Below are 25,338 nucleotides of genomic sequence, written 5' to 3'. Positions count from 1 at the left end.
GCAATACATTCTGACTTTATTTTTTTCGAGAACATAAGCGCATGTCTTTCCACTCACCTCAACGGGGAACCTCTTGCCATTGATACTGTGCTCAGAGCCAGCTGATCCGTTGCTTTGACCCCAGTGAAACTCCACTTTCTCTGCCTTGAATCTGCCCGGCAACCCGGCACCACTGACAAAATAATCGTCCTTCAGCAGGATAGCAACTGCACACACAGAGCAAGGAGAAAGACATTCTTAGCACGGTTTTTCTGAAGCATTTACAGGTTTTGCTCATTATATTAGAATACTTTTTCTAATGCAAATAAAATGTCGGGTCATCATTTTCCTCTTTACAGGGATTGGTGTAAAAAAAAAAAGTCTACAAGTAATGCTGGCTAATTATGGAAGTCATGATGAAGTTACACAGACTATAGAAAATCCCGAAGTCCAAATTTCTCAAGGACTTTTTGCCCTCCTTATTGGACTTTGATTAGAATTTAAATGGCAAACTCCATCAAAATTTGTTTAATGTGGTTCCAGAGACTAATGGCTGATCATGTTCCTTGGCCTTACAAACCACTGAAGGTCTGTAGATCACAAGTTAGGAAAAGAAGGGATCCTCTGTTTGTGGGATTTCCTCTATTTTGTTGGGGGGTGGGAGGGGAACCCCTGTGCCCTGTCCCACCTCTACTGCTGGACGTGGCAGGTACTTTCCTTAGCCTTCCTGCTCCTCCTTTCTGTAAAATGGGGAGAGTAACAACAACATTTCTGAGACCCACTCATGAGATGTCCTCCATAAGAACTGGGTTTTATTACAGTAACTCTGACATTATTATTATGTGATTCAATAAGGGTCAAAAGGATCTTCTTTGTATTTCCTTTTCATTTCCAAAAGCCTTTGTATTTTATGTAACAATAAAAGCTGTAGGTCCAAATAGAGGGCTGGTACATGTTACAGGGGAGGTCTATGGTCCAACCAAGAGCTGAATCCAGCTTTCAAAGAATTCCTGTCTGCTGCTCTCCCTATAAGATCACCTGCCTTTCTAGCATCTCCCATTTTTAATATGCACGATTCCTAAAAATTACTCCCTACAAAATCCTTTCTGCTTATCCTTTACAAAACTGTTGCGTAAAAACAGAACTAAAATTAGAATTTTGTTCTTGTAAAAGCCATTGCAGACCACTGCTTGCTGTGCCCAGAATCCTGTGATTAAAGTTTTGGGGTTGGTTTTTTTGATTTCTTTTTTTTTTAAATGGGAATAGCATAACCCACAAGGATTTCTCTGTGTTCTCAAGCCAACTGTGTCATCACAATGAGAATAGTAATACAAATCCAATTTTATTATGTAAGAGGGAGGATTTTATTCACTGCTGAAAAAACAAAAAAAATCTAGTTGCGAAATAGAAGTTATTCCTCTGTTGGTGAATCAGGCTTCACTGAAGGCTAGGCTTTCGGCCGCACCAGGGCTGCCCTCCGGTGAGTACACGCAGTTGGCTACAGCAGCCTCATCTCAGGTGCAATTGTACAATTCAGACACATCTCAACTTTAAATTGTTTATGTTAAAACCATCTAAGTGTTAACTTGCATGAGACGTTCAGATGTTTCTAAATTGTGCCAGCGACATCCCGGGGGTATTTCCTTCCGTGATTTCTGGCTCCTTTGGCACTCCCTTTGCATCCAAGTGTTTGTGCAGGAAGACGGGTGGTGCAGGACTGGCTAGAGGATACTGCCTGTGTCAGCCAGGGTACTGCTGGTGGTCACTGCCTTCTTACACCAGATCTGTGAAACACGAGTGACCGAAAGCACCACTGCTCTCTTCCTCCCTTAAAAGATTCCCAATAAGCTCTGCAGTATTTTAAATACTGAAAATCTCACTCGGTTATAAATTCCATAGCTAAAATCGTAGGAGATGAGGAATACAGGAAAGCAGATTCGTGTGCATCTGTTAAAACCCTCTGTGGGGATTCAGTTGCATCTAATAAATATTTGATAGTTCCTAAATCATTTATGGCTCTGTCAGGGGTCATTTTACTTGTTTTAGATGAATAATTAAAAGGATAATTAGGAGGATGTACAACCTGAAATGTTCATCTAATTGTTCATTTTACAGTATATCTTACACTGCTGAGCTGTACGACACATGTTCCCATCACCTTCCTATCTTAGCAGCATCCTCTTATTGCCAGTGATTTGGGGTCTTCCCTCCCTTCCATGTAATCTCCTGTATTCAGGACTGGAATAACCAAACATCACCTTACCGGGCTTTGGGAGCCACTGCTTTTACCCAATGATTTCTGTAGAGTGCACAGCAAGGAATCAACCCCCAAAGCCCACTAACTGAAAATACTATGTAATTGAGATTACAAAACCAAAGGAGGTGGTGCACAGCCACCAGGATCACAATTGTGTGATGCCATTTGCAGTGTCAGGGCTGGAGCTGTATCCCTATCCCCCTTGTGAGAGCAAAAATAAACCAGGATACAAAGCAGCTCTTCCCCTGCCTTAGCAGAGAGGCTTTGATGGTCATGACGAGCCAGAGTGATGCACATCACGTAGGAAAAGTACTTAACAAAAACACATCTCTGGCAGAAATTTTAGTAGGTTTCTCTAAGTGGAAGGAGTTTTTAGAAGTTCTCAGTGACCTAAAAAGGCATAAAGTGGCAATGTCTGTGTAATGCTGGCAAGGGTGCTGCCACGTGTGTTCTTCCCACGGGGCAGGTCAGACTTGAAGAAGCCTCATCAGCCTCAGGCCCGGCTGACACCAGCTAATGCTTGATTATAAGATGGCACAAATGAAAACAGCTAATGCAAATACAACTATGAAATGTGCTTATACTCTCCAAGTGATCTTTACCACTTGGGAACCAGCTACTATGGTGATGAAATCGAACCCACATTAGTGCCTCTACCAGTGTAATCATGCACAGAGGCATTTCTAGTCAAGACAGGGGCTTAATGAATCCATTTCCATTTTCTAAATAAAACACTGTTTTCTGTACATTGTCTGTCATTTACCTGATATGGGGGGGAAAACCAAGAAAGAGCACAACAAATCTAAAGAGCAATAATCTCTTTACCTTTTAACATTTCAGAGCATAAAAATAACTAACTGTTCTATCCTAAAAAAAATTACTAGGTCCAATAGCAATAACAATAACCCAAGTAACGCATTTCCTGCCAGTTAATGAGCGTCAAGGGTAAGGGCCTTTGGCTTTCCCTCGGACTCCTGTCTCTTTTAACCAGTCATTAATTGCTGAGAAATGCCCTCCACATCCATCACCATTGCTTAAACAGATATTTAGTTTACTGTCTCTGTCAGTCTGCAATATGAAGGTCTCATGCGGCCATCTGCTCCAAGACTCTGCTGCCAAAATGCATCGCAATTTATGGCACAGCCTGCCTCTATGTTCTACCCACAAGCCAAAACATCCTACTTGGTTTGCTGCTCTACCACTTACCACCTTAAAAATTAATCCCAGGCAAATTTCTTCAAAAGGTCAGAAAACCAAGAAAAGGAATGGGACTTGATAAAACAAGGGAGGAGTTAAGAGCTCAGCAGAAGAAATCAGGGATGACAGCAAGGCAAAAAGAGTCTTCACGTTACCAGTAAAAGGCCGTAAGTTACCACGAAAAGTGACAGTTACTGTTGCTCTGCGAAGCAATAACTTGTCAGCAAAAATCCATACCCCAATGGGTGAGGAAATCAAATATAGCGGCAGTGCTAAAATCACCCAGCAGAGAAGACTGAAGATACAGCTTTCATTGCCAACTGCATGGAGACTGGAAAATTTGCTGGCACGTTTCAGTTCAACATGGTTTCCTATTTTATGTGTAGCGATACGTTCCTATTACACATACAGTATAGCATTAGCATCTTTCTTAGAAGAATAGCGTATCACTTTTTTGTGGTATTTCTAATTACATTTATTGCTGGTTACCACAAACACCCCTCTGTGACCAAAAGGGCAGGGTGCATAACATGAATAGATTAATTAAGCACCAAATTTCCATAGCATTCAACCTTGCCTGAACCTCGTGTTGCTACAAAGGGCAACAAAGTCAGGCTTTCAAAGCAAAGAGGAGCATTTCTTAGTGAAGCTGGAAAAAACCCTCAGTAATGCAGCAAAAACCCAAGCTATGCTTGGTGGTGGTTTATGTTAACTGGATTTGCTTTGCGGTGAAAGAAAACAGGATCACAGCCTGTCACTCCATTTCATCTGAGGGGCAATAACTCTCAACTCCTGCTAAGATCCTGAATTGCTGGAACTGGATCTGAAGCGTTTGCTGGACTCCAGGTTGCGGCTCAGATCCAAAGTTCCCTGGAAGCAATGGGTGTATCTGAGGTCACGCTGCATGCACAGCTGTGTTGCAAACTCCCGGAGCAGGTACATGCCCTGGGTTTTGCTAGCAGACCTCTGACTAGAGACACGTTACAGAAAGCACTATAGAGATGCATGCCGAGTGTTAATAAAGATAAAAAAATACTTCCAATAAATAAAATTGAATTAATTAGTGGTTTAATCCAATTCCCTAAAAATATTTGACCTTGCCAAATGAAGAGGGTGGCCTTATAATTTCTGCTTTTTACATTTTTAGAATTAAAGAGTAATCAAATGCATGCAGCTTTGCATATAAATCAACCTTGACCTTTCGGTGAACTGTTTTGGTAAAAATAAGCAGTGCTCTGACTGTTCTTTTCTCTAAAAGCCAGAACAGACAGAGCAGAAGAGGATTCAGTTAAGTGAAGAACACAGTGCTATAATCATATCAGAAACACATTAATAAGCCCCCACTACTCTGAGCAGTTATTGCTCTTTCTTCTCTAAAACCTTCCAATTTCTAAGACTTCCCCTTTCCTTCCCCCTGAGCCTTGCATCTCAGCATTCTTTTGGATTAGATGTTACAGCCTCCCAAAGCTGATAATTCAAGGTTACACCTTGAAACTCTTATACAGCCTTTTATGCTGAGGAACAACTGACTACCAAGAGAATTATTTTATACCGAGAACCTAAAAAAAACCCCCACCTTAAAAAAACCCCTTAAAATCAATCTGCAGAACTAGCTTTGCACAGAATGCAGAGGCAGAGATAGGTGGCTGCTGCTGGAAAATTATATTTAAAAAAAAAAAAAAAAAAAAAAAAGGCAGCAAAACCCAAACAACAGAACAATGAAAAAGAAGGAGGAGAGTGGAACATGGCTTGAATTTTTAATTGACTGCAGGCAGACTATGTAGACAAACAGAAAAGAACATACCCGTTTTTCCTGTGTTTTTCATCCAAGTCTTGTTTGAAGATTCATTGTCAAAACCATCAAGCTGCAGTTCTTGATACTCATCTCCAACACGGGCCTGATGGTCTACGATGTCTATGGGAGACTGGTGAGAACCTCCGCACTTCTCGCTGGAAGTAACCCAATGCTCGGGACCATAGGTACCTGTTAAAAAATACCAATGCCAATTAACATTCCAGTGGCTCAATAGTTCTGGATAACTCTTAAGTAAGAGGATGAAGCACTTAAGCTCCCCAGGTAACTCCACCACAGTTACACTTCTCACATTTGAAAGAGGTTAAGACTTGTAAACTTAGGAGGAGATTGAAATCCATTAGCTTTGCACAGTACTCCAACTTTGCCTCTAGCGGTAATGAACAATGGCCTTTTTTTTTTTAATTACTATTCTATAAAACTATCTGCAATTCCCAAGTTCCCCTCGTGCATATGTTATCAATTAGCATGGTGTTACAGCAACTTTCCTAAAGCTTCAGCCTTAATATATTACTATATAGTTTACCTTTTCACGAGACAAATAATGTAACAGCTACCCATTAACTTGTGTTTGTGCAATACTCTGCTTAGATAATAGGATCTTTATTAACGATCTCATTTCTTTTAGAGGTTTTGAAGCCAGAAAAGATAAAAAGAAAGTATTAAGCTACATGCATATTATTAAATTTAAAGAAAACAACAAAGGGAAAAAAATAAATTACTCTGGGTGGATGAAGTAAAGAGGACAATGACCTGTTCAAAAAAATACTCTAACTTTCTTTTGCTGCTCTTCTTACATGACTTTTCTGTTTTTCTTATTGGCACAGTCTGTTCTCACCTGATGTAAACTACTCTCTCGAAACAAGTCAAGTCAAACATCAGCAGTAAATGAGAAGCTCCAAGGACTGATGGGCAGTGTCTTGCATATGTGGCTGTACCTGGGCGCATCAGAGCCATCCGTATTACATGACAGCTAGCCAAAAGCAGACACAGAGCCAAATGCTGTCACCTCTCCTCCTCTCCACACCCCTCTACTCTTTTTTTTTATTTAAAAAAATTGCGGGGAGTAGTTTAAGTTCTAGAACGCAATATAAGCTTCTGTATTTTGTGAGCACGACACTAGCCACTGTTCAAGGTCGGTAAGAGATGAGCATGCTACAGCTGTGAAGAGAAATGGCACCAGCAGCCTCTCTCCCCAGCACATCAGGGTCCTCACAGGCTCAGCAAAATGTTTGAAAGTATTTTTTAGTAGTTTAAGATACTCAGTGTTATCACAGCTGTCCACCCAACCCACAAGGCATAGGAGGAGGAGTGTGTCCTGCTCCTGTTCTGGAGCTTTCACCAGCTCCAGATTACTTTTTGGTGTATTAATGAGTCCTCAACTGCCAAACTGCTTAACTAAATTTCGCTACAAGATTGCACCAGCACTGCTGCTGGGAGAAGAAAAGCAGCAGTGTCTTATGGTGTGGTGGTGGGGCTGCAAAAGGTAGTATCGCAAACCACCACTAAATCTGCCAGAGGTTGTCTGCCACAGCCCTAACTCACCCTGCCCATTCTGCAAGGTTCTCCAGCATGAAGAGTCAATAAAAATCATACATGAAAATAAAAGGTTCCAGGCAAAGACCTTGTCATCCCCACCAGCCCTAACCTGCGACCCTCAACAGCATATGCAGGAGGATCTCCAGTGAATTTCAAATTTTTCTTATGACGTCCCTCTCCAACTCTTAAATTGTATTAACAGAGACTAAGAGATTATCTTCCTGTGAGTGCAAACAGTGGTTTAAGCTCCTGAAATAACGGCACAGAGTTCTTGTAAAGCGCTTTTCGCTCACAGTTCTTGAAATGCTTTACAGCAGGGATCAGCAACATTATTCTCATGTAAAGACAGGGAAATTGATGGCCTGAGAAGGGAAGCAATTTGCCCAAGCTCATCTACCAAAACCAAGGTACAACCCAGAGTTGAACTCTGCTCTCCCGAGACCCCTGATGTCATACCTGTATCGTACCTCCGAACTACAGTCAGCATGTCTGTTCGATAGGCAGACAGCAGTAAATGATGCACCAATATGCATGCATTTATTACCCTTGCATCTGAGAAGCGCATGTAAATTCAATTAGTGCCATCCAAACCCAGCAGTTGTGAAGGCCAGTTTCTTTGGCCCCTGGGTTTTAATCTGTCTAGTTGCAAAACGCATTCTTCCTGCTAATGCAGGACGCTTAATCAATAGCAAGATTTTTTGCTATACTCATCACATACAAACGCTGTATCGTAACCAAAACAACAAGAAAGTGTTTTACTTTCAACTACAATTAGGCAAAATAACAACATCCTATAAAAATCATTTACATCATCTGCCCAGGTTAAAAATCAGTTTCATTTATCCCATGATTCAACTTGTATTGTCAGCGAAAGCCAATTCCAGTTAATTTCCCAGTGTACCACAAAAAAGGAGAATAGAATTATTAAAAAACCTATATGGGGAAAACCAAACGTGTTCCCTCAAACACAGATATTTTTTCTGAATCAGGATGCTCTTAGTAATTGGTTTGCAGTGAATTAATTGGCAATTCAGATTTACTTTTCATATAACCTTGCATTTACTCCATGAAATTTGGCAATTTTCTTTAAAATGTTTAGTACTACACATAATCATCAAACCTGCCAGCTCTCGTTTTTTGGCTTTGTTATAAACATGGGGTGAGCCTTTCAAAAGCACTCTGCTCACAGAGGCTATCGCAGTGGTTTCAGCTGTGCATTCAAAAGGAGCTGCGCACTGAAATTTTTCTTTTTTAAGTATTTTGGTGTCAATGGGGAGATTTTTTTTTTTTTTTTGAGTAGGTGGATTTATTTTAACAGGGGCTGTAGGGCTCCTTCCATGCATCTTGTCACAAAGACTTTTTCTTTTTTTTTAAAGTATAGCCAGCTCTCAACCAATTTGCACTGAAAACGGTCTTGTCAAAATGAATAAAATAAACCATAAGGGTAAACAAACAAACAAAAAAACCACCATGTTGAATTAAAACCTCAAGTGACTTAGGTACTGGGACTGACTCTCACCGAAAGGTAGTTTTTCACAGACCTTTAAAGGCTTGTATAGCTTTGTATCATTTTAAAAAACACTAATCAAGTCTGCTTTTTTTTTAAATTAATTTAACTTGTTTGGATTAATTTAAGAGCAAGACAGCTCCTTCTATAAATACAGTAGCTTCACTTGCTTCTAAATCTATAATTTAAAAAAAAAAAAAAAAAAAAAAAAAAAAGCCTAGCAGTATCTGCTCTCTTCCTGCGATAGTATTAGTTTTCATGCATAAAATGTTTCCGTACTGGTGCTGAATTATTAAAGAAAAATCTAATGCAATGAAACTCTCTCAGAAATTCAAAACTCCAACTTAGTGCTGGTGCTGTGACTCAAAGTCCTGACATCCCAAATTACAGTCATAAGGCTAAGCTCTGATGTAGAGGTTCAAGACCTGCTAGTTAAAATCAGCACAGGATTTTATAAACGGCTAGGTTTTCCATTAATTTCTTTCAGAAGTTTTTGATATTCAAATTATTACATGCAATATGACCTACGCCATTATGGCAGCATTTCTAGACAGAAATGGAGGCCACGACCCCAACATCTCCATTCCCAGCAGCGCAGGATTGGGGCCATCCCAGCTTTAACAATTAGCCTGAAAATGCGGAGGCGGGCTAGGGGAGTGAGGAGAAAATTTTTATTTTTGAGCTTGAGACCAAAGTAAATACATTCTATCCCCTATCCAGAGAAAATAAGCTCAACAACCTATAAAATGTAATCAAGAACAGTGCAGTGGGATTCATTTATTCACTACTAGCCATCCGGAGGCTTAGGCCTAACTGCCTGTTTTTCCATGGACATTCAAGTGCAGTTTTAATTGAAACTGATCTTCCACTACAGATTTCAAATTAATTCTTCTTCCAAGTGTCTCATGCTCCAGACATCCTTGCCTTGCAAAAACCCCTATATCATTAGAGGAGGAAATAGAACACTTTTTCTAAGCTTGCAGGTATTGATTACCTATTCCTTCCATCAAAGCACAATTGCCATTCTGCACTGTATAAATCTCTTCAGCGTTAGACACTTAATAAAGTACTGAGAATTATATCATTAATCATTTGCAGTTACACCTGTCTTGCTTTATTGAATTCTTTGTTTTTTAGAACTTTAAATAAATGCTTTTAAATAAAAACATGACACTAAATAAAGACTCCGTTACACTTAAACCTAGTGAAAAAAAATCCCTTCATTCTGTGTGTGACATTTACCCATCTGAAACAGAGTAACTTAAAGCTATTTGTATTTCATTTTTCAACAGTAAGCAGGGTGGCTTTAATCGAATAAAATTTCGAATGAATCTGAATTGGCCTTTTAAGGGCTGACAAATAATTCGGTTTTCAAAAACAAACAAGTTAAGAGCCCTCACCTGTGTTAATAAATAATACACATTTCCACTGAAGATGCAGGCAAAGGTAAGCATCAGATAGCCCCATCCTGGAGCTGGAGTATTTGATGCAAGAGCAGCACAAAACCAGAACGGACTGATAACGTCTGGCACCTTCAGATACTGAAGTTGGTGTCCTGCCTCAGGAAATCACGCACTCGGGTCCGACAACTAAGCGCACACGGTGGGGAAGAAGGGCGGTTATTCGCAACCCAGGTCAACCAAACGCATGGCAGCAAGACGACGTGGTGACTGGAGAACGCCTGACCGATGGGATGGGGCTGGGCGCTAAGGAAAGCGGTGACGAAAGGGAATTTGGCCGCAGCGATCCCCTGAGCACTGCAGGGATGAGGCCACCCTCTCCCAGCTGCCGCAGGGTATTTTCTCACCCAGTCCCACCACGCAGCGCTACGCAGACACTTGCTCTGTTCCCCGGCTTGGACCGGTACAAAAGACAGAGCACCTCTCCACCGCGGCCCCAGTAACTCCAGCTCCACCGAAATCCTGCCCCACGTCCACTTGCAGCTCAGGGAGCCGCAGAGCCCATCCATCTCCCGGGGCTGGCAACCCCGCGAGCTCCTTTTGAATTGCAGCCGGGTCTCTGGGGACTTGACCTTATCTCCGCCGAAATCGGGGGCAAAAGGGCCGCTGGCTTCCAAGGCACGAAAGCAGAGCTGGGGTCAGACACCTCAGCGACACCGCGGCTTCCTACACGCGCCATTTCAAACAAGACGTAACGCCAGAGATGTTATCGCCCATCCTTGTCTGAAATTACTTGATGCTTCCTAGATGGATTCTGCATTCTTTTCTCGTGCAAAATCTGTCAATGACTGCGGTATCTTGAATAGTTTTTTTAATATACAGGCTGCTCTTTAAAGAGAATTCAAGATTACTTTTTTCTTCCTTTCACTGTACAGCCAAAACAATGAGCAATTTCATTAATGAAAACCCATTAAAATAATGTATTCTGCCAAAATCTAATTAAAGCTTGTATAAAAACTTTCACTTAGAAAAAATCATATATGTTTATTTTTCTTCCACAATCTTTTGTTTAAAACATCTCTTATTAAAACCACTGGCATTTCCTTGATTTTAAATCATTTTCCAATAAATGGATCAGCTACTCTGATACAGACTGGCATGTAACACATATGCCTTTGCTCAACATCCAGATACAGTTTAACAGACATTAGCATTTTTTGAGTAATGTGATTTTGATCAGTCATTTAAAAGTCGGGAAGAAGGTAGAAATACCAACACTTGGGGTTTTTTAATTTCACTTCTTTTTAACATTTTCACAAAAATCTGACTTTAAATCCCAGGCCTGGCATGCAAAGAACTAGTCTACAGGGGGTTAATTTTGGAGGTTTTTTATTATTTGTTCTTATTGTTGGGGTTTTTTTTAAACAAAATTATCTCGGACAAATCTTTGTCTCTGTTTGATGCCTCTTAACTTTTCACTTTTGAATGAAAATCGTTGTAATGACTGCAAAGCAACCAAAACCCCTCACCTTCTGCAGTTAAGGCAAATTAGCTTGGTCACTCCATGGGGACATCCTATCCCACCATCTTAATATGGGAGATCATTCGTCCAGGATTATTTATTATTTATTCATCCAGATATTTACAGAGCCATAAGAAAAAGGGCACTGAAGAAAGGCTTATATCCCTCACCCCCTTTCTAGCCCTACTTTGTCCTCACCGCCCCACATGCAGACGGTTCTTGCTGCTCACTTGCACGGTCAGTTTTGTAAAGCCAACAGAACCTCTCTTCATACGAAGACATGATCTATACTAGAGGCAGCATGCCCATAGCTCCTGTAAAGTAGCAAAGGCTCTTTTCTTGCTGGGTTGGGAGGATCATCCAAAATAGGGCAAAAGACGTGCTAAGCAGTGGTTCAGTGTCTTCTCGGATGGCAGTGGTATTTGGCTGAGTATGTTAGTGATGCCAACCAAGCTGGTTGCCTCTAACATCTACCACAAGCTGCCTTGCTGCTTAAAGCACAAGAAACAAAATGAGAAAGGATTCAAGCGCTTAAAAGCCAGTCTCACTTGAAAGTCAATGGGGACAGCCTCTGACACGGAATTTCCAAAAGCGTCTCGCTATTTCAGGTATGTTACAGTATTGTGCCATTCAGCACAAGTGGGTATAAAAGGGAAAATTCCAGGCTTCTCTTAAGGCAAAATCCAACCAGTTTTTAAGGATGGATGGAATGAAATAGCATTTCCTTTTCGCACAAAAACCTCCCAACCTTTGCCTGCACAGCTCTGGATGGGTAACTTAAAGGACCACAGCAAGAACCTCTGCAAGTTTTACAGACTCTGGATAAACAGGGATGCTTAGCACAGACTGGCAGCTATGACCTGCCCAACTATCTCGGCATTTAGCTGAGAACACTGAAGCTGTGAATCTCTGCCTCTGAGTCCCTGTCATACTTGAACTGCTCCAGCACAAGCCAAATCTCAAGAAACACTGAAAAGAAATGTCACCACCAGTAAACAAAAAACATTCCTTTTTTCACACAGAGAAAGAGCAAGAAAGTGGTGTCCTTACTCAGCTATGAAGCAATGAACTTCAATAGCATGCTAAATTTTCAAACAGGAAAAAATCATTTAAAACAATCAAACATCAGTGAAATTCACTATGGAACTGAATGCATTTTAAGATCCTTCAAAAATCTCAGTCTGAGGGTCCTCTCTATTACCTGGGACAGAAAGACTGAAACTGTTACTCGATGCCATAAACTAAGACTTCACCACCACTTTTTGCCATTTAAAAGCAACTTATCACTAAGTCCAGGAAGGCACCAAGGGAAGGTGCTTATGCCATGTGAGCTAAGACAGGAGGCAAGGCACGTACTGCAGACCCAAATCAGCTGAAAAATCAGCCTCCCTTCACCCTCTCCTCTCACCTCCAGTTACCTCCTACGAAGAAGAAATAAAGTGAATCCCATAGGATGAAGCCTAAAGACTGCATTTAGATGTAAGGCAGAAAAGAATGATTTGAATGACGTATCTCTTGCCGAGTGATTTACCATGAGGCTGCAGGGGTAAGGGTATAAAAATCCCTGAAAGCCTTGATAAAAACCAGTGGCATCTTTCAGGGGCCTTCCCATTGCAGAGAAAGCAATCAAGTTGTTGAATCATTATATTAGGAGGAGAAGTTGCTGAAATTATACTGTCTAAAATGATGGCATACCAAAATCAAAGAGATGGAGAAGGAGAACCCATAGTTAGAGTTCACAGTGCTGTTTTGAACAAAGATCTCAAGATTTCCTACCCTGAGGGAAAAGGGCTTTTCATTTTATTATTCTCTGCCATCACTCTATTTAACATGAGACACTCACGCTTGCAGAAAATTCCAATTACTGCTTGAAAAATGAGACCGAATACCAAGAGCAAGATCCTGAAGAGCTTGCTGAGACCCAAACAGGTCTAAGCATTATCCAAGCTGCAAGCTCTGTACAGAAAAGTATGTAAAACATGTGAGAGTCATAAACGGCCAAAGACAGTTTTTTGGAAAACTGAAAGAAGCTGAAAGAAAATTTCCTGAAGAACAATCTCTGATAAGGGATATCTTAACCGGCAGTTGTTGGAACAAACACAAACACAGGAAGACGGAACAAAAAGGGGTTGGGTTTAGATAACCTTTGAGCAACTGCTAGCAGCAACTTCAGAAGCACCAACAACTCCTTTCTGCACCAATGCCACCACACCTCCAGAAATGCCCAGCTGTGGGGCTGAAAAAGCAAAGCTAATCTTCAAAACTGATTTTGTCAGTGATACTGTCTCACTGCCAAAATGTGGCAGATGCAAAGAGAGAATGAAAGGCTTTAAACCATGCTCCTAAACATAAACTATCCTATAATGTCTGCAGCTTTTAAACCTGAAGACAGAGTGAGGTGCATGTTCTCCTTAAATTTTCATATCCACAGATGCTACAATTATTGCTGGGTTCTTTAATTAAACCTTCTAACCTTCAATTATCTTTGGCAAAATTTTTTATGTATATGTTTTCAAAACCTTTGCATTCCTTAGTACGTATGTGAACATCTGTATTACATAGTCACAAACACATTTGGGTTTTTTTATATATGTATGTCTCTATCTCCCTCATACATATACATACTTTCCGCATCCTAATTTTGTTCCTCAGAAAAGTATGAAGCTGCCATGAATCTTGTATGAAGCTCCCACTGTACCTATCAACCTGCCAGCGGCACAAATGTATGATAAATATCCAACATCAGGAAACACCAGGACCTTAAGACAAATGTTGCAGGAAGCTCCCAATAAAGTGGAGTAACAGTAATTACTAAAACAAGCTTTTTCCATAAACATTTCAAGTTTTAGCATTTGTGAGCTGAATAATTTACCACCACAGAAAAGTGAAAATGGTACTAAGTTTAGCTGTGCTAGCAAAATAGTTTGGGGGTTTTTAAGGGGTGTCTCACACAATAAACTCTTGATAGACACAACTAATGAGCTGTTAAGTTTTGTAACTCTAATATTTCAAAAATATTTATATTGAGCAGAGAGCACAACAATATCAATGAAATTACTATGCAGAACTCACTGAGTGGGAGGATAAATTGTAGTATAGAAGGTGCCTGCTGGTGGCAAGTGACTGAGACAATATACATCTCCATCCTCTGTTTTTTATAATTTTCTGCGTTTTTAATAAATGTATCTGACATCTCACACCATTCATTTCATAACTGTCTGAGGCCTTTTTAGAACTGCTCACCCCGAGCTGCATATAATAAACGAGGTGATAACTTACAATATAAGGAGAAAACAGGAGATTAATTTATATGAAGACATTGTAAATTAACCTTCTTCTATTCCTATACTAGTTGAGCAAAGCTCCATGAAGGCGAGGGACAGACATAAAAATAGATTTTTTCCTAAATATAATTTTAAAAAGTATAAATCCTAATGGAAATTACTGAATGAAGATGTATTATGAATCAATGCAGTAGCTCAACGACAGCACTTTGCGTTGCTGGAAGACATACATTTCAGTAATGGGTGCCTCGGACAGGGCACGAGTGCCTCGGACAGGTCATGTCTGGGACAACTTGCTCTGCGGAAGGGTCTCTCTCTCTCTCACTATCCTTTTTTCCTTTACAGGGTAATGGCTGTATAATGATGGACCTTGACAGCAGAAATACTTATATTGCTGTAGTGCCCAAATACTGCAGAAGGAAGAAAGGGTCCATTCTTCCACATACAGAACAGCAAAGAGCTCCTCCCTTGAAAAGCTTACAACTGAACAACGCAAGACACAGTTGCAAGCAACCCAACACGAAGCACCCCAAATCTGAAAACATGGAGCCCTCCTGGGCTAACCTTCCATATTTTATACGAACTTTGCTTCATGCTTTCTTCTCCAAAGCCATCTCCCTGAGCCCATAACCCACTAGCACAACAGAAAGGCGATCAACCTTCCCATGGGACAGAAGAACAAAGAAACGCCAATTCCTCCAAGGAGCAAAGATAAAAGAAGAAATGAATCTGCTGTTTCATGGAATTAAATAGACAAAGAAGGAGCACAAGCACATATAATGCTGATGTAAACCGTGGTTCCATCTGGGCTACTCCAAGGAGAAAGCACAGCATGAATAAAGCTCTAAGAAAATACAACAGAGGAAACAAGAGGAAGAAACTGGGCAGGAAACTTTCCCACCCAAGAGCTGTTAGATGCAGATGGAGCCCTGGGGGGCTTCAAGAAGACTTTGTTGAAAGAAGAGAAAGGAAGAGGATCTGAATTGGGCTTGGTGCTAATTACAGCATCCCTTGCCAACACCCAGCGCAGGCAAAAGCGAGGAGGGCGAGCAGACAGCTTGCGGCTCTGTGCCTGTGACCTTACCGCCGGGTTGCTGGTGATGGTCCCCGTAGGACCCAGCCCAAACTGAAACTGGGCAGCAGCCCGGGAGGGGCTGCTGAGCCAAAACTCTGGTAGAGAGACCTCAGGCTGCAGGAGGAGCGAGGCAAGTGGAAAACCTGCAAGAACAGGCACGGTGGGCTAAAGAACCCTTTTTATGGGGGTGTTTTGTCTTTAAACCAGAGATCTTGGCTTGTTTGAGGGTTTGACTGAGACCCCGCTGAAGCATCAAAGCTCCCGTGCCGCTGAACCTGCCCAGCGGCTCAGAGATGAACGCTGAACGACAGTGACAGTAATAAGCCGTGACATTTAAGTCAGGAAATCTCAAATTCCCATCTTGCTTCTCTGTCTCCTTCCTACCACCAGGAGCTACACGCTCCATTTCACTCCCTTCCTTTATAAAGGCAGAAGTTCACCTGTCTCATCAGAGCATCTGCAAGGATTGCTCAAAACTTGAGGAGAGCTGCAGAGATAAAAAGCACAGTAAGTGTGCAAGACTCAACTGTCCTACTATGGACCTGGGTGCTAGGCTGCCTGCAAACACATTTAGGAAAACCAGTTCCAGTTATTTCTCAGAGCACCACAGACTTCAATCCTACTACTTCTCACATGTACCCTTAATAGCCTTGATCTCACCAAAGAAACTGCTAACGTAAATGATGCCTCACTGTAACTTAATTACCTCCAATTTAGGTGGGTACAGGAACAGAAAGTACCTTTTCTTGATTCCCATCTGTTCCTCGTAACTAACCGAAAGAGCCTTCCCCAGAGCTCTGTCTCTGAAAGACAGCATGAAAAAAAAAAGAGAAGAGGGAGGAAAGAAAGGAAAAAATTGTATATTTTTATTGAATTTTTTGCTGGATGCAGGTTAATAAAACACCCACAGAGAGCACAGAGCAATATAGAAAGGGAATAAAGGGAGGGAGGGCTGATATCAATAAAGCTTATCCAGAGGCACTGGTAGAGTGAAAGTACTCACGATTTCAAAAGAAACCTGCTACAAAAAGGATTTTCACTTGTTGCTTTGGCTCAAGTTTAAAATTTACAAAACACAGAAGCGTCCGAAGCAGAGGGTGGCTTAAAAAATAAAATCGGGAAGATAATTTTAATCTGTTGCTGAAACACGTCACCTTCAGCTTTCCAATACCTCTTGTTGATCCTAACCTGACCTGAAGACAGCCACCATACTAGGACCTTACTGTTTAATTATATCACAGACAACACTGCAGTCCCCCAAATCACTCATTGAACCTTGACAAACACTGGCTTTTCTATGATATCTCCATTTTAGGTGAAAATCAACTTTTGCCCGACTAAGTTGTTAATGGCATCCCTGTTACAACAGCCTTCTCGATCCAGCTGTCCCTTTCACTAATACGCACCAGTAAAATAGCTCCCAGGAGAGTTTCTGGGAGATTGCCAGCTTTTACTTAACGACACATCATGAACCTTGGCCTCAACTTCCATTAACATTCAGTCTATGTTTCTACCATTAATTTAAGAGCATTGGCAGGAATAAATAGGAAGACAATAAGCAGCCATAGCGTCCAGCCTAAGGTACTATAGCAGACAGCGCTGCTTCTGTAGCCGACAGAGAACACTTACAACCGTTTTTCTCATTTTTGTTCCATATCTGCCATTTCCAGTACGTTATACTCAATGGCTTAAACTATTCAAAACCAGCTTTAGTTTTCCAATTAGGAAAGTCCAGAGTTTAAAAAAAAAAAAAACCCAAACAAAAAAACCCACCACAAAATAAGCCCCCCAAACCAACCAAACCCCAACAAACCAAAGTCATGGAAAGGACCTAATATTCCTAGGGTGGCTCTTATTCCATCGCATCCCTCTTGCCCGGATGAGTTTTCGGTAGCAGTGTGTTAGTGTTGGAGGAGAGCACTGGCAGCAGCCCCCCTCCTGCCCCGCTGTCCCTTGACCCCGCAGTCTTGCCCGGCCAGGACAGGCAGAGCCTCTTTCCTCCCGCCGGCACTGCCCCGCGGCGGGTAACCTGCACGCAAACGGCTGAGCAGCTGCTGTGGGGAAAAACCAGCTGCTGCAGAGAGCTGGCAGCAAAGCGACTGCTGTGATGGATGGAGTCGGGGCGAGCGTTGCAGGAGATTTCACTCCCACAGTACCAGTGGTGCACATTCAAACACTGAGTTAAATAAAAAGGAAAAAAAAAAAAAAAAAAAAAAGCTGGGATAAATGTTCTTTCCTCCAACACTGCATGAACATTTCGTTTAGGGATGGTCACCCCAGAACGCAGCTTGCAGGCTTCGGGCCACAGCTTGTCGCTGGGATGGATTTTCCCCAGGGCAAGGTAAGAGCGTCACCTGTCCCTTCACCTCCCCACCTGCAGCTCCCACAGCTGCCCGCTTCCTCGGACGGGAGCATCTTCACGCATTGCCACCTCGGATGGATGCTCGGGAGCAAGGCAGGTGCTGTCGCACAGCGCTCGCCTCCCCTCTCGGCCCGACGCGAGGAAGGCAGCAGCCCGCTTTGAACACGCTTCCCTGTGCTGTTTAGTCACAGCAGCGTTTGGGCAGCCCAGGGTGACATACACCATAAAATGGAATCTGGAGTGTATCTCTTAACGGTGAAATCTGTAAGATATTGGATTTATATGGTGTCTGCAGAGCACATTAGAAGATCATCATCATCATGTCTTTTCAAGACAGCCATAATTATTTAGGCTGTTATTCTATCTCACCGGTGCTTTTGAAAAAACTATTTAATATTAGCAAACCCTCACTAAAAACAATGTTTTGGTTGAGGGACTAATCTTCGTATCAGTACACAGCCATACCTGGTCTTATCTACATTACCAATTCCCTGCTGATTGAGCGGATTCATTAACAACACAATCTCTGGCGACTGAAATGAAGTCTCATTCTTCGTATCACTGGTGCCTTGCTGTTTGCTTTTCCTTCACAGTATGCACACAAGTAATTAACTTACTATGCTCCGCTAGCTCCTGACACATTACTTGGCATAGAAAAATTCACCAGCAGGTAGTTAAGCATGCAAAATATTTTCAGTCAAATGAACTTCATAACAAAGCACTACTTAGGAGAAATGCGGCTCTTTCTGATACAACGCTAACACGCACCATACTGACCGTACCAACGGGAGCTTCCCGAGTGGTAAGAAAAAAACACATCATTTCTATCACCTTTGCTCAATATGCAGGAAGTTTTTTTAGGGGGAAAAACTGGCAAGCAGTGAAGATGTTCACTGAAAGGATGAGCACGGACATCAACCTGAGTAGCCCTTGTGAAAGTCTGATGTAACAAGGACAGACACAAGATCTATATGGTATAGAAGAAAAAAGGGGAAAAAAACCCGAAGCAAAAAGGAGATTCACTTCAATGCAGCATTACTAGGATTACTGGTGTCCGGAAGTACAGAAGAACAGTGCATTTCAACTTCTATAACAAATAAAAAAAGGTAATTTGCTATTTTAAGCATAGAGTACTTTTAAGCTTAGAGTTTGATAACAGTGTAAACGCCCTAAATAAAAACATGCAATTGATTATACACCCCACCTGAAAGACTCCATCCACGAACACGATTTGAAACACACAAGTCATCTCAGTAATGTCAAGAGGTAAAAGTGGAGTAAAGTTACTCCTGTAGTTACCTATCTGTAGGATGAAAAGTTACGGTACAAATAGGCGGTGACTTTCTCAGCGCGGAAGCAGCGCAGGGCTGACCCCAGGGCAGATCGGTGAGTTAAAACACGAAAGCCTGTCTTTGCCTGAAGTGACAGGACTGACACTGACTTGGTAACACCAGGACTTTCCCTTGAGAATATAAAGACACTACAGCCTTTGTGGGGTGCTCCTCTAATCTGAACACGCTCTAAACTATGACTTTAATTACCTTAATATTTTCTCGGTACCAGAGACCGGGAGGCATGTGATCTTCTTGCCACATTGGTGTAGTCCGGCTAGTGTGGTACAAAACAATGTCACTTGCTCTACACTGTCTCGGTCCTTCCTTTAAACCAAAAGCAGATGAAACTCAAAAATGTACGTAAAAATACTTGGGGAAAAAAAGCGGGAACTTGGCTAGGATAAAGACCCATTCACAGTATCATTTATCCCAACTTTGACCTTTCATGAAAAAATCCTGCTTAAATGTTCTATGACTGCATTGACCCAAGACGCTGGAAATTGTGATCTTGAAGTTTCCTTCTACACAAGGAAAAATCCTTCTGAAGCCCTAGAAAATGAAACTTTTCTTTTGCTCAGTTTCGTCCAGAAGACATTTGTTCCTTTCCCCTTCACATGCCACAAGGCATGTGCCTTTGCCAAATTCAGACTGGTTTTTTGACTCATTCGGTCACAGAACTTAGTTCCTCATGTTCCACCACAGCAATTTTTGCTTGTGACAAAAGAAATAGATCTGCGGAGGACAGAATTCACCATGATTTGTGTATATTGTTTTCCTCTATTCTTGCACTGCTTTCAGCTCGGCTCATTTAAATATAGCTCCTGTCATACCCATCATTTTCAGTTCACCTGTTATGCAGAACCACACACTCCACCTCCAACAGAGCAGTCTTTGCCTTGGCTGCATAGTTAACACAGATTCTCTACTCCAGGCCTGAAATCCTTATTAATTTACAAACTAGATGTTCCTTAAACAGTATTTCCATTTGCTCGACAGGCATATTAATGCACAGAATAGAAACCAGTTTTTGTTATTTCTAATTTTCATCAAAAATAAACTACTTCACTTAATAACCACTAGCATCCTTGACAGTTACTCAGGTCTGTAAACAGTTCACTACATCAAGGAAAACCTTGTTATATCTCCAACAGGCTGTTGAAACTTGCTGTGTTCCAGGGGAAGGAATCTCAGGTTTTGTTTGGTTTTCCACTCTTACAGTATCAGTAAAAAGTAACAGATTTTCATGCCAGAAGAAACAGTTGGATAACACATACTGACATGATGAGCATGAGTCATTACACTTCATAAAGTTACCTCTCTACAGAGCCTTAAAAACAGTTTTCACCTCATTCAGAAAGGTATTCAGCGTTGAAGAAATCAAGACTTGAGAAGTTCGCTGCATGAGGTTTTTTGTTTTTCTTTTTTATTTTTTATAGATTGTTTCAGTGTTTAATTGCTCTCCAAGTTTCAATCTGCAGCTTGCTTCTTGTGCCAGCTTCTCAGGTTTCCAGCCCAGTCTTTATTTGCCTTCTAGCGGCAGATTGCAAGAGGTCTTCAGGAGACAGCATTTTCCCTTTATTCACATGCACACTTCTCAAGGGACTTATCCATACATTTGCAGAGAGTCTTGATTAGTAAATGCAGTTGGGGCTGGATGACTTTCTTCCTGGGGGAAGGTCGTACACTGCCCAGAACTACCGTCCAGTGAGGAAGTCAGCCAGGCTGGAAATCCAGTGAAAACTCTGCATAGATCTAAGCAGAGCCCTCCACTACCTTAGTTAGAGGATGCTCCTTGGATCAAAGATGAGTAAAGGAATCTTGTCCCTCCTAAATCACAGAGAGCCTCCAAAAGCCTAGATTTCTTCTTTTGGCTCTGATGGAACTTGCCAATGGACTTGCAGCAGCCAAAAGGCAACAGAGGGGGGGGGAACAGATGAACAGATCCTGACTAAGTACCACTTACAAATATTCACAAAAGTTCTTTTTTCCTTTAGGTCAACCCTTAATAGTTTCACCCACAAAAATCCGGGCGCCAGTTAAGCTTACTGTGGGGGTGAGATCCCTTCCTCCTATGCTACGCAATGCTGTCCCACTGCACCATTGCACTTGTCTGTATTCCTGTGTTATCTATCATCTTACATTGAAGCCAAGAGCTTTTTGAAGAGCAGACTGACTTTCTGGTTTTGTTTTGTTCAGAATAAAATACAAAATATATTTAAATCCATGACTGGAATTTCTTGCCAGTACAAACGTATAGGAATGAGTTAGAGTATTCTGAGTAGTATAAGGTAATTGCAGAAGCAGTGTTTGGGAACATGGACCAAAATACGTAATTAAATACAACCTTCCTGATTATAGAGCATGTCTTAGGTAATTTAATGCCTTTATTAAAACCATAGTTGGTGAACTTGAGGGACTACAGTCTTGGTCTCATGAGAATGAATTATGTCCAGCTTTTTAAACTAGAAAGTTTCCAGGCTTCATGGCTTCAGAGAAAAATTTGAAAACACAGAAGAAGAAAGGTCCAGGAGCCAGAAGGGAAACAAGAACCTTAAAATTACTATCTTTTTTTCAATCTCCCCTGATTTGTTCTGGTCGATCTCATTACTTTTGAGCTACTGATCCTGGCAGTACTCCAGCGTACCTGAGTTTGTTGACAAATACCAAACAGAATGTAATGCCAGGGGAAATAACAAAAGAAACCAAAACCATCAATACCAAGAACTGGGCTAATACACATGATCCATACAGGTGCCCAAATGCCAACCACCATTCAGTGCTCGTCTCAGAGCCACTTCCGTAGCCGTTGTAAGCAAAAGGGTGAAAACCCACAGACTTCTATTTACTTCAGGCTGCCTTTAGTCTAGGTGACACCTGTATACTTCATACTATCTAGCAAGAAAAGGGGTAGGGTTTTTTTTTGGCAAAATTGGGTTTATTTAGATCTTTCTCAGGCCTTTCTTAAAATGAATATTTTAGAGGCACACACAGCACCCGGGTTTCTTCTTCGGTTGCGATGTGTCCTGTACCAGTGCCTGCTCTCAGAAACACAGCCCGGTTCACCGCCCTTTGGGTGGAGAGGATCATTTTCTGAGGGACGGAAGCTCATGCAAATATCAAAATTTTGTGAGAGTGGTTGCACCAATTTTTTTTATGTCTCTCTAACTGCCAGCGACTGATGCTAGCTGACTTTTACCCACATAATATACCTTCTGGTCTCACTGGTCTTGTCAGGTTTTCACAGCAGCAAAAAAGCAAGCAGGGCTTATTCTGAAGTAAATTCTGGATGTAACCACTTATAACTCCGCTAACACAGAGAAGCTAGTAAATCAGTAATAGAAGTTTATTAATTTAGTAGTTACTGAGACACATCTTATTGATCTTCTTTACTCACACTCAGCCTCCAGAGTTTACCTCACAGCTCCAGTTTATGCCTTGATTAAGTGGTTCAGAGAAGCCTTGCATTTTATAGTATGCACATCATGTAGCATAATGCTCCTGGTATGATGACTTGCAAACTAAGCAGTGGATTTATCGCCCTAGAAGAGACTCCAGTTTTACTCACCCAGGGCAGCCAGCACAAACACTCAAGAGCAAAGCTCACAGTCTGGAGCTTTGCTGGAAGATGCATGGCGCTAACTCAGCCGACAACGCTCTCGTACCCAGCTTTAGTTCGCTTGCATTTGCGACACAATATCAGTTAGCTAGCGATTAGTTTCCATTTTCAGCATTCACATGTTTTTGTGAACATTTCTTTTTATAGGCTCTGATTCAGCAAAGTACTTAAGCACATGCTTTACTTTAAATAGCAGAATAATCCAATGTCTTTTCAGCAAATGTTTAACTTTAATTGTGTATAGTTCCAGTTCAAGGGCTCCTCGTATCTTGGACACTGAGTGCTCACTTATGTGCTCTATTTATTGCACAGATATTATATTATTCATGGCCTTCACATTACGCATTTACTTAAGTGCTTTGCTAAACATGGTCCTAAAGCAAATATGCCACAGTCAGAGTTTATTTAATAATGCTTCTACAAATTCAGTTCTAAACTGTCAAGCATTGTAAAAAGGAAAAATAAATAACCAAAGGATTTACTGCAATGTCTTTCATATCTGTACCTTGATTTAGCACTGACTACAACTGTGGCAACATGGTTCAATAAAGCATTAGGATTATTTTCTTCTCCACCCATTTTAGGAGATGTGTGTGCTCCTTAAACTAAAAAAATAATACTAATAAAAATAATTATCCTGTGTTGAAATTATGTCTGCAGAGGCTTTTCCCCATAGCCCACAAGTCTCACTCTTGCACGGGGGCTGCAGCCAGTGCGACATCAGGAAGAGGAACGGGCCTTGTTGGAGACCTTGCCTCTTGATTTACAGTATGCCCAGCCCCACCATGCATTTCAGTCTCCAAATAATGATATTTGATTACAAAAATACGACCAGAGTGTACGGGGGGTCTTTCATATGACTTTTTTTTTTTTTCCCCCCTCAAAGAAATACTTGAGACAGACTTTCAAGCATAACCACTGCTGCATTTTTACATGGAATCTGATGAATTTTCCTTTCATTAGAAGACTCCAGCAGCTGTGGCTTTAAGAAAAACACCAAATACTGTGAGACTAACAATAAAAGTACCAGACCTGGCAGTGCTGCCTCACCCCTTTGGGCCATTTCCATTCCGAGCAGCTCCCCACTGAACCACACAATGCAGGGCCCCTTACTAGTTTGGTAGCTACTGCTTTCAGATGTTTCAAAATATGGTGGTTTAAATTATTAGAAGGTAAGTTGGGGGGGGGAAGGCTGCTAAAAGCACAACTTTCTAAAAAGCCAGCTCTCAAAATTTGTTAGCTAAAAAGGCAAAGAATAAAATTCACACTTTACAGGTACCCGCTCTGAGAGCGGAACGCCTCCCTTGCCCAGCGTTAAGTCCCATTGTTTCAGATGAAAGCCCCTGCCCTAGCCCTGCAGGTAAAGCAAGTTTATATTCTAAGCTGGCTGGAGAAGCCAAATTAAAATAGGTAAAAAATGTAAACAGAACCAGATACACCTGAGAAAAGAAAGAAACTAGAATTGCCTTAAAAGATAAAAGGATTAAGCTCTTCTGACCAGCAGCTGTAAAACGTGTAATGAATTTAGACATTTCTTTTCCGAAGGAAGAAAGCTATTTAATGAGATAAGTGTTATTAAGATAGAGCAGAATAACTATAATGCAGAAAACTGTTCATTAGTTGGGGCTTAATTGCTCTTATAGTTGGTGAAGAAGCAGTAATTACTATACCAAAAAAGATCTATATTTAAAGATTATTTGTTTTTATGCATGGAACAACAATACTACTTTGATATTAACCCAAAACTTAGCCAGAACCCATCTAGTGTCATCCTATTGGAACTGAACACTAACAACTGTATAACCCCCTGTGAAAGGAAAAGAGAAGTATTGATTATAGCAAGGAATGTAATTGTAGTTTATTCTGAAACAGGACTTCGATACATTTATAGTTATTTATTCACTGTGGTCTCACCGTTTGCCTGTTTTATTTATAAATATTTACCATGCACTATCTTCATAAAATAATTACTATTCAATGTGCACAGTAGAAAGAAGACATTAGCGATCTGGCTGTGTGTTTTTCCATTCTAATCTGTCTGACAATATTTTAATTTGGTTTTAACACGCGAGTCCTTATAGCTGAATGTCCCGAGCTTTCTTTGCCAGGTTACGCGTGCAAACATTTACAGAAACGCGGTATCTCTGCTCATGGGGCTGCCTATCTGACACAGCTCAGAGGATCACGCAGGGATCCCTGCTGCGGTTCACCAGCTCCTGGGGGAGACCTGACGTTCTAGGACATTTTGATGACATTCTAGAGGATATCAGCAACTGCAACATTTTCAACCCCTACAAGCAGTCGGTAATTCTTTACAGGGGTATTTGAAGAGTCACTTAAAAGGTACCTGCTTAATTGATGCACAAATTAAATCTGCATGCAAGTGCTGAGCCAGGAAAGGCTTCACCCTGAAATGCACCCAAGCGCAGCTCCACCAAAGCTCAGGATGAAGG

The 25,338-nt window shown here is 41.3% G+C and overlaps 1 protein-coding gene across 2 annotated transcripts in view; it reads right to left on the bottom strand.

Annotated features, from left to right (window-relative positions):
- Nucleotides 1–25,338, bottom strand: part of PTPRG (protein tyrosine phosphatase receptor type G) — a 412,936-nt gene that overhangs the window by 184,200 nt on the left and 203,398 nt on the right. For both annotated transcript variants that reach the window (XM_049826696.1, XM_049826694.1), the window contains exons 3-4: nt 5,238–5,417; nt 58–206 (exon numbers count right to left, since the gene is read on the bottom strand). In XM_049826696.1, the coding sequence (XP_049682653.1) occupies nt 58–206; nt 5,238–5,417 (329 nt within the window). The remainder of the gene's footprint in view (nt 1–57; nt 207–5,237; nt 5,418–25,338) is intronic.

This window comes from Accipiter gentilis, chromosome 23 (assembly GCF_929443795.1).
Source record: "Accipiter gentilis chromosome 23, bAccGen1.1, whole genome shotgun sequence".
In the NCBI taxonomy this organism is placed as follows: domain Eukaryota; kingdom Metazoa; phylum Chordata; class Aves; order Accipitriformes; family Accipitridae; genus Astur; species Astur gentilis.
This window is presented reverse-complemented; position numbering and strand designations above follow the sequence as displayed.